We start from the raw sequence: 9,216 nt of genomic DNA, 5'->3' as shown, positions 1-9,216 counted from the left end.
ATCAATACAACAGTCCGGATGCGAACGACGAATCAGTTACTGAACTCCGAGCTGAGCGAAGCTAATATCGTTTGCATACACATCAAGCGGTCTCACACACACCATTCGCACCATTTCCAGTAGCCCAATGTCGTACTCCTTCCGCATCACCTCCCCCCGTTCCATCCCACCCACCCAGTCAGGTAGCTTGTCATTCAGTGTCACCGGGTAAGTGTCCTCGCCGTCGGTGCCCGCCCAGTCGAAGTCCACAAGCTTCGCCCGCAGACCACCCGGGGATCCTGACGGCCCACCCGACTCAGGGACACACATGATGTTCGGTAGACAGAGGTCGCCAAACACAATGTCCGCCTCATGCAGCTTTCCGATCGCTATGTCAACGTCCGTGTAGAGCGACTGCGGGAGAGATTTACCCGCTTCCTGCCGGTCGAACATTGTCTCGCCGACAAGGTACTCCATCACGACCATGTACAGATCCCCATATACTCGCGAGCACGAGTACAGCCGTGGCGCAAAACCCTCTTCATCCAGTATCCGGTGGGCCTTGGCATTGTAGCGCTTGGTGAACTTGACCAATACCTCGACCGAGGAGTCCTCGGATGCAGACCCCGAGGATGAAGCGGCACATCCGGCGGCAGTACCCGAGCATGGGATGGAGGCGATATACATCCTCGACCGTACATCCTCGTAGACCGCATCTTCCGTACCTTCCTCTGATACCACAGGGCTTGCGGCCTCGGTACTTGAGTCCGATATGGACTTTCCTCGCTCACCAGGGAAAATGAAGCGATGACCATCTCGAGACAGCCTGCACTTGAATACCAGCCGTTCCGGGATCGGGTCGCCATCTCGAGCAGTCGGAGACGGGAATAGATGCCCAACGCTGTTTGCATTCGACGGCAGCCTTCCCAGACCGTAGTAGTGTTCTCGGATGGAGCTGGCCGCGATGACAATCGCTCTGAACACTCGTGCCAGACGCGAGACAAGGTCATCGGTGTAAAAGTCTGTAATTAGTATTTCACACAACGGACGGCTGTGGTGTACGCCGTCTACCAGGAAGACAGCACTGCCCAGTTCAATTGAGTTGCCCATAACTCCAATCAGGATGGCCGGGCTGTTAGTCTTCAGACCGCGCACGGGGTACTGATGTGTAGTCAGAGCATGGCTCCAGCCTGAGATAACTAGGTTTCAGTCAGCCAGCGCACCTTGGGATCAGCAACAATCTTGGCATAACGTATCGCGGCCTGCAACAATGCATTTCCTTCGATCCCTGACTCATTCTTGATCTCTACAACGATCACCACACCTCCACTTTCCCACACCATACCAGTCTTTGTCTTGGCCTCGCTGGATTCCGTCTCGAATCTGCTTAGACCTAGAATGGCCTCCAGATCCGGCCGCAGTGCTGATGCTCGTTGGTCCTCAGTGTCATACGTTCTGATGCTGTTTATGATGAAGCTATGTGTATGATAAAGCAGTGTATGGTGGGGCACCAGTTCTGGCAGGTTGCTGTCCAAGTGACGTAGATGATGGTCGAACTTGGCTAACGCAGGATGGAACAGAGCAGGGGGTGGACCGTAGTTGTTGACTGGCCGACCTCCATGGACAACGGCCTGATGGCCGCAAAGTGCAGCCCGTATGCCTGACACGTCCTTGACACCGTCTGAGGGCGGCGGCGCGCGCCGGGCTCGTTGGTCGCCTTCCTTGCGATACTCTGTTATAGTCACGGGGTTCAGAAGACAAGATACTGTGAGAGGTCAGGATCAACCCACTTCTCAAGATGACTGAAGGAATAAATGGCAGGTCGCCAAGCTCATCTATAGCCTCTCTGACTAGGAAGTCAAACGTCGTCGTCAGCTCCAGGCACGGTCGACAGCCAGAGACCACATACGGTCGGGAGAATCACAAGGATATCAATAAGCCGGCTATCGCGGCCAGTGGGCCGCTCCTCCGGGTGAGGGAAATAGTAAGCCACTTGGCCTAAGAGGTCAATCTGCTGGTCGGCGTCTTCGACAGCATTGTAATTAGTCTGAATCCACTTGAGTGAGCGAGACAGTCGTGTCTCGCGGGGAAAGTAATGCAGGTTATCCGGCTGGTATCGCTTGTGAGCGATGATCCAAAAAGAAGCGTATATGCGCGTACCTTGAGGAGAATGATATCACTGAAGTCGATGGGGAGTGGAGGATCTGCATTTCTGAGAAGTTGCAGTATTCTGGTCGCCTGAATATCCTCGCACTCTGCTCTTGCAGCAATCGGTTTCTCGGAAAGCGGGTAATATAGAATAAACTTGAATTTCGCCATTGTCGGTCAGAGATGGAGGTAATAAAGATTAGTGTTGTGGAAGAAACTACCCGGCGATGTAACTTACCGGTGTCAGTAAGTAATGGTCATAAGGCTGTAAGTAAGTGGTGTAAGTTCCCGTTTCTTAAATTGGCGTCTAATATGTAAGTTACAGTAAGTAAATGTAAGAAAAGCATGTAAGTTACAGGGTCAGTTGTAAATTGGCCCTCTACACTCACAATGTCGGAACACCGAAGGAAGAGTCCAGCGACTCCATCGAACGTCGGTACAGCGTAGTCGTTCAACGGGTCGCCCGTACCACATGGTCCGTGGGGCACGTCTGCCGTGCAGCGTTACAGAACTGCGCTTGCCATGAAGAACAGCCGTCCCGTCCAATATGGCGAGATCAACTGGCCGGCAGTCCGTACTTCAGAGCGACACTCAGCGGCCCTTCGACGGCCTCCGTATATTAGCGGAGCACAGCAATACAGCTGTTGACATTCAAGTCCGTGAGGGATGGTTGACGAACGATGAACTCCGAGTCGCGCGGGATAGCGAATACAGAATCCTTGTTAGTTTCCATTTTGTTTGGAGTGTAAATGATGTCATGGTCGAAAATTGAACATCCGGCAAAAGTGCATAGATAGCCTGAGATTATTTCTACAAGTAATCACAAAAATATTTGCTGAGACTCGTAACCGCGACAATTACTAGGCTGGCGTATGGTCATACAAGCCCTAAAATGTCGCAAATTTCCATTTACCCTCATGAGGGAGACGCCCCAAGATTGCACAAAAATCGTGTCAAAACTGCCTCACGAGGCAATCGTGAGGCCCTCATGAGGCAAATTTCGTATCGTGATGCACATCACGATGCCCTAACGAGGCTTGTGGGGGAAAATATCGCTATTGATGCATCATGATTTTGGGAAAACATTTGCGACAATTTATTACACCATCAAATCCCAAAGCTCATTGATTGAGACTTTCTTACACTAACTTACACTGTGAATTTTGGCATGCCTGTCAGAAATGTGAGTTACTGGTAAGTTACCGACTTTCTTACGGACAGTAAGTTACACCTGACTTTCTTCCGCAACACTAATAAAGATAGAGAAGCGGGAGCGATGGTCAAGCGCTCGTAGAATGAACTTTTCGGAGTTTGAGATGCGACTTGGCAAGCAGCACGAGAGTCCCGTCGCGACATCTTGAGAAAGTATGTCTCCCGACCACCGCGGTGCGTTATGACGGAGCAGTTTCCAACGCTCGCGTTGTGCGGCTACCGTCCGCAAGACACCCAGTGCGTCCCGAGCGCCGGAGTGCGTCGACGCTGTTGTCGCGTTCTGCCCGCGCCGGCTTCGAGCTGCTCGCGACGGAGAACGTCTAAGGGGCGCATCCGGATGGTGCACAACGCGCTTCAAAGGTGCGGAACTCACTGAACGTAAAATCAACCAACGCGAGCAGTTTGAGTTTGGCACGTCTGCCTGGCCGCGCTGAAGGGGGAACCTGGACTTTACGCGGCTAGTACTCCGGGGCTGTCTTAGGTGTGTGCTCGTCCTGTTCTGCTGATAGGACGCACGGCTGAGAGTGACAGTTGCGCGAAGTGGCCAGACGAGAGTCTCCTGCCAGGCTTTTGGGGTACATCCGTGCAGTATGCGCACTCGGTTCTTCGATCCTTGGGGGAACCAGGACCGTGCGAAGGCCATCAAGTATCCGGTCTCTAGGGACAAGTCGTCGAATCAAGGAGCGGGACCGCACTATGACAGCGGCTTCATTGCCTTGGTGTGTCTATCCCTCAGCTGATCATATGAACGCAAGTAAACTGGGAGGCCTTGTGTAGTTATTGCAGGCGTCTCCACACTGAGGGCTGAAGACCAGAAAGAGTCTGGAGAGTGGTTCAGCACTCCTCCCACCCCAGGCCTGTTCGCCACGAACGCCGGGAAAGGTGAATGACCCGCAGTTGTGTGCACCAGCGGCCGTGCTTGATCAGCTCTAGAAACAATTGTTCAGGGCGTGGTGACTGCGGCCTTGCACCAGATTTTGTCTCCAGGAAAGGGGTCGATGGCCCGCTACTCGATACCGCCACGACCGGGTCATTGGCAAAGAAATCCTCGAGCATAAGCCTACGATCGATGCTTACAGAGATATGTGCTCAGTTTTTGTTAGTTCTGCGGGAGTAAGGAGACCAGTAGACAGCCTAGTCCGGACTGTACGCGAAGTCACCCATTACCGTATAGCCTACGGTTTGCACGAGACCTCTCGTAATCGTTCTTTTGTTAGCTGGACTTCATTGGATTTCTATTGATGTTTGCACATTTGTAATAGTATTTGTATTTCTATGAGTCCTGACGTAGCAGCCCATACTGTTCGGGCTTGAAGTCTTCGAGCGACTCGAGCGACTGGTCCGGCTGTTCGATGGTGCAGAGCAACGTGGTTGCGCCTGTACTGCCATTTGTACCGGCGACAACGGGGATTGGGTCGGGTACCTACACCACTGTAACAGCTACTCAGTCGATCTCGCGGCCGATAACAGACATTCGTGTTGCGTACCATTCATTTATACCGGCCCTTCTTCCGAGGCTCGGCGACCGTGCTAAAGGCTGGCATGACAAAGTTATTAGTTGGGATACAGATGCAGCAGAGGATGGCACGTACGCGTTGAAAACGCCTCGTCGATGCCCTCCGCCTCATCATCGCCCTGGCCCTCTCCGTGTACGCATTGCAAAACTCCTTCCGTACGTGAAGCCTCCAAAATGTTCGCAAAGACCGGGGCGCGATTAGTGGTACTTGGCAAGCGGTGACATCTTCTGCGGGTGACCAACTGCCCGGTTGTCAGTAGAGCACGAGGAAGATCTGCGCGAGCGAGTTTACCGACTGCGAAGATGAGCCCACCAATGAGCTCGTCAAGTAGGCGCGCGTTCGCTCGGGGCTCGCTGCTCTCGGTAAATATTGTGCTGTGAAAGAAAGTTCAGCACTCAAGGGAGCAACATTGGTGAGAAAAACATAACAGACCTTCTTGCACATCTCGCGCAGGAACTTGTTTGCTTCTTCCGCGTGTTGTGCCTCCCCGCCGGAATCTTCACCCCGAGCTTCTCTTCCACTGTCGAGATCATGTCGTACCACTGCCACGACCGCTTCAAGTCTCCAGCTCGTACATCTTCTCGTTATCCCTGCCCTCGGGGCGGAACATCATCGCCTGTTAGGCACTCCATAAGCCCCTTGACGAGGCTCTCGATGATGTCGCAGATGTCGCACTCATACCAAGGTAAAACTCGCACATCAAGAACTCGGAGTTGTGCGCCAGGGCAATGCCCTCGTTCCTCACACACTTTCAATCTCGTACACCCGGTCGAGATCGGCCGCCGCCGCAGCGTTGTTTGAGATAGAGCCCGGAGAGCAATAATAATGGTACAGGTCGAAGTCGAGGTCATTGTAGCGCGTCACGAACGGCTCCGCAATCGACCCGCCAGCAGTCGTGCTCATCATCGGCGTGTCGACCTCTGGAAAGCCGGGGGTGTTGAAGAACCGGCGGAGGTAGTCGGCAATCCGGCTCCGGCAGATGAAAATGCGCCTTGTCACGGTGCCCCGGCCGAGGGCGAGGTTCAGGCGGGATTCTGGTCTTTGAGGTCGAAACGGCCTGACGGCAGCTGATGGAGATTCGGGGAAAGGAAAATCATCTCTGAGTGGATGACCGGGAGCTCGCCCTGCTTGGTGTGTCCCGAGGCTCCAATGACACTGGCGATGTCGCCACAATGGAAGTGCCCAAATTGTGTCACAATGCCTTCTGAGTCCTAGGCTTCTCTAAGGTGTAGTAGTTTCTGTGAGCCTGTAGTCGACGGAAAGGCACGAACTCACTGCTTGACAGCCATGGATTTACACCTTCCGGCCCTCGACGTGGAGGTCGTAGGAACGGAGACATTGATTGGACGCACGAATGCTGTGGATATGTCCTGCGAGGCATTCGACAGGGCCTTCGACCCTCCCTCCGGGCCTGATCTTGTCTTCGCAACCATACTTGTCAATGCAACGCGAGAGCGACATCGAGACCTCGAACCTGGAAGGGTAGGGGGTTAGGGCTCATGGTCTTCTTGAGCTTGCGGACGTGGCGCGAGCGAATGGCGAAGTGTTGCTAGGATAGTTTGGCATGTCAAATCGCGAAACAGTGTGTAAAGCAGCGTCGTTCGGCTTGAAGTTTCCTTCGATTACTGGGGAGGACTCTGCTTGGCCTATGGAACGGATCACCTGAAAGCAAGTTAGGCCAAATCTCAGGAGGAAAGGAGAGGTGGCGCACCCGTCGCTTGCGCAAGGGCTCAGCGTAAGAGAAAGTGCCGTTCAAGGGGCCCTTGTCCGCTGCAAACGCTGATCAGCGCTGAGTTGACCGTCGCAGGGACGCGCAGGGTGTGAGCTGTATACGCTGAGTAGGCGGTATAGCGAGGTCGATACAGAGCGAGTGCGAGTCAACTTGTGAGGGTGGCATGCACAAGTGCGTGTCGTGTTCTCCGCTGGGACAACGGAACTATTTATACAGCAGAATACGTGGCGCTACAGCTCATTCCCTTCCCTGCTCCTGCTCGCCATTCCCTCGACTGCCCGAAATTCCCTCTGTTCTTCTGTTTCCCCTCCCTAGCACTGCTTCGCGTCTGCAAACCTGTCGGCCTTCCGACTGACTATTCTGCTGGTGAGTTATCTCACGTCGCCGTTTCCTTGGTACTCCGTACCAACCGTGCCCGACAGTCAATATCATTTAACATGACTCCAAGCGGGTCAACTCGAACTGGCCATCGTCAGTCATGTCATCGGAGATCTAGAGCCCGGTGTGCGCCGTATGCATTTGGATGCGTAGTACTGTAGGTCCAGAATCTCGACGAGGTGCGCAGTCGATATGACCTCCCGCGAACCTCGCTCATCGACTTGCTCTTACCTAGGGCAATCCTCTTCATCGCCGAATGCCGGCGCCAAGGTATCCGGCAGGCATCGGTGGAAGGGAGAAGATTCCCCATGAAGGTACTCTTTAGCTTCTCATAGCGTCCTCGCCATCGCGCACACTCGTAAGCTTGAACACAAGTACGCCGCGAATGTATAAGCACGGCGTGAAGCTCATCGACTGGTCAATGGTAGAAGCCGTTATCATCCATCGCTGCGACCTTCTCATCCACGGCTCATTCCCTTCTCGCCCTCTGGTACTCCCCGTATACGCTCAGGCCGTCCCCCATGAGGCAGCTCGGCATCGGCGCAGAAATGCTCACTCACGAGACAGTCTCAAAGATCACGTAGGAGGGCAGCTTGAAGAAGACGGGTTACCAAGCGAATCTTTGCGATGGCATGCGCTGTCTCAACAATGCTGACAGATGTGCTGGGGAGGCTTGAAGACGAGCGGAGTGCGGTAGAGTGTACAGCTACGGGGTGCCCAAGTGTAAATATTTCATTCCACAATGACAGCATGTGCACATAATCTTCCAAATCTTCTACTCTGATAACGTGTGAAATATCCGCTGAACGAGCGTACAAACATGCAGCCAGATCCAGGTATCGTCCTTCGCCCATCGCCCGTCTCTCGCATCACCACTGCAGAGCCTTTTGACCTTGCATTCCAGACCCAACCTCAGCTCGCCCTTCCGTACCCTCCGCCAGTCCCTTCCGACAGCGCCGCAACCTGCTCCAATTCACGCGTCACAGATGTTACGGCGCATGCACAACGCGCTCTGCCTCCACGCCCGTCTCAAGCCGCTGATTCGCTATGCGTCGGGTTCTCTGCATCGAGGCCAGCGCCGCGTTCGAGAAGCAGGCTGACGACCTCATCGTGCTTCTCCTCCTTCGCGCGGTCCAGCGGACGCAGTCCGTCGACGTCTGCGACCGTGACGTCGGCGCCGTTGTCGAGGAGAACGCGGGAAACGTCGGTGTGCCCGTTCCAGGCCGCGTGGACTAGTGGAGTCCATCCCCTGTTGTCCTGCGCGTTGACGGCTGCGCCGTGTTCAAGAAGGGCACGCATAACATCGACCTTGCCATCTTGTGCAGCAAAATGTAGCGGCATCCATAGGTCTTCGTCCTGTGCCTCGACAGCAGCACCATGCTCGAGAAGGGCGCGGGCGATGTCGATGTGACCATTTTGTGCAACAATGTGCAGCGGCGTCCGTTCGCCCTTCAGCTGCGCGTCGACAGCTGCGCCGTGTTCAAGAAGGGCACGCACAACATCGACCTTGCCATCTTGTGCAGCAAAATGTAGCGGCATCCATAGCTCTTCGTCCTGTGCCTCGACAGCAGCACCATGCTCGAGAAGGGCGCGGGCGATGTCGATGTGACCATTTTGTGCAACAATGTGCAGCGGCGTCCGTTCGTCCTTCAGCTGCGCGTCGACAGCTGCGCCGCGGTCGAGAAGGGCGCAGGCGAGGTCGACGTGACCATGCTGTGCAACAATGTGTAGCGGCGTCCATCCGTCCTCCTGCTGCGCGTCGACAGCTGCGCCGCGGTCGAGAAGGGCGCGGGCGAGGTCGACGTGACCATCCTGTGCAACAAGGTGTAGCGGCGTCCGTCCGTCCTCCTGCTGCGCGTCGACAGCTGCGCCGCGGTCGAGAAGGGCGTGCGCGATGTCGACGTGGCCGAATTGTGCAACAATGTGTAGCGGCATCCATCCGTCCTTCTGCACGTCGATAGCTGCGCCGCGGTCGAGAAGGGCGTGCGCGATGTCGACGTGACCATCCTGTGCAACAATGTGTAGCGGCGTCCATCCGTCCTTCTCCTGCGCGTCGACAGCTGCGCCGCGGTCGAGAAGGGCGCGGGCGAGGTCGACGTGACCAAGCTGTGCAACAAGGTGTAGCGGCGTCCATCCGTCCTCCTTCTGCGCGTCGACAGCTGCGCCGCGGTCGAGAAGGGCGCGGGCGAGGTCGACGTGACCATGCTGTGCAACAATGTGTAGCGGCGTCCATCCGCCCTTCCCCTGCGC

At 55.2% G+C, this 9,216-nt stretch overlaps 3 protein-coding genes across 3 annotated transcripts; all 3 read right to left on the bottom strand.

Moving 5' to 3' along the window:
• Positions 1–13: 13 nt before the first annotated feature.
• Positions 14–774, bottom strand: PHACADRAFT_265818 (uncharacterized protein). Its single transcript, XM_007402261.1, has one exon. It carries the CDS (start codon positions 664–666, stop codon positions 37–39), a length of 630 nt encoding a protein of 209 aa, XP_007402323.1. The 5' UTR covers positions 667–774; the 3' UTR covers positions 14–36.
• A 4,493-nt stretch (positions 775–5,267) lies between these two features.
• On the bottom strand, positions 5,268–6,114 carry PHACADRAFT_265816 (uncharacterized protein). Its single transcript, XM_007402260.1, has one exon. The coding sequence runs from the start codon at positions 5,757–5,759 to the stop codon at positions 5,598–5,600; it is 162 nt and encodes a 53-aa protein (XP_007402322.1). The 5' UTR covers positions 5,760–6,114; the 3' UTR covers positions 5,268–5,597.
• On the bottom strand, positions 6,115–6,528 carry PHACADRAFT_265815 (uncharacterized protein). The gene has a single exon (XM_007402259.1). The coding sequence runs from the start codon at positions 6,315–6,317 to the stop codon at positions 6,150–6,152; it is 168 nt and encodes a 55-aa protein (XP_007402321.1). The 5' UTR covers positions 6,318–6,528; the 3' UTR covers positions 6,115–6,149.
• Between the last annotated feature and the right edge of the window lie 2,688 nt (positions 6,529–9,216).

Source organism: Phanerochaete carnosa (assembly GCF_000300595.1).
Source record: "Phanerochaete carnosa HHB-10118-sp unplaced genomic scaffold PHACAscaffold_73, whole genome shotgun sequence".
Lineage (NCBI taxonomy): Eukaryota > Fungi > Basidiomycota > Agaricomycetes > Polyporales > Phanerochaetaceae > Phanerochaete > Phanerochaete carnosa.
The sequence above is the reverse complement of the archived record's forward strand: the minus strand, read 5'-3'. Positions and strand labels throughout refer to the sequence as shown.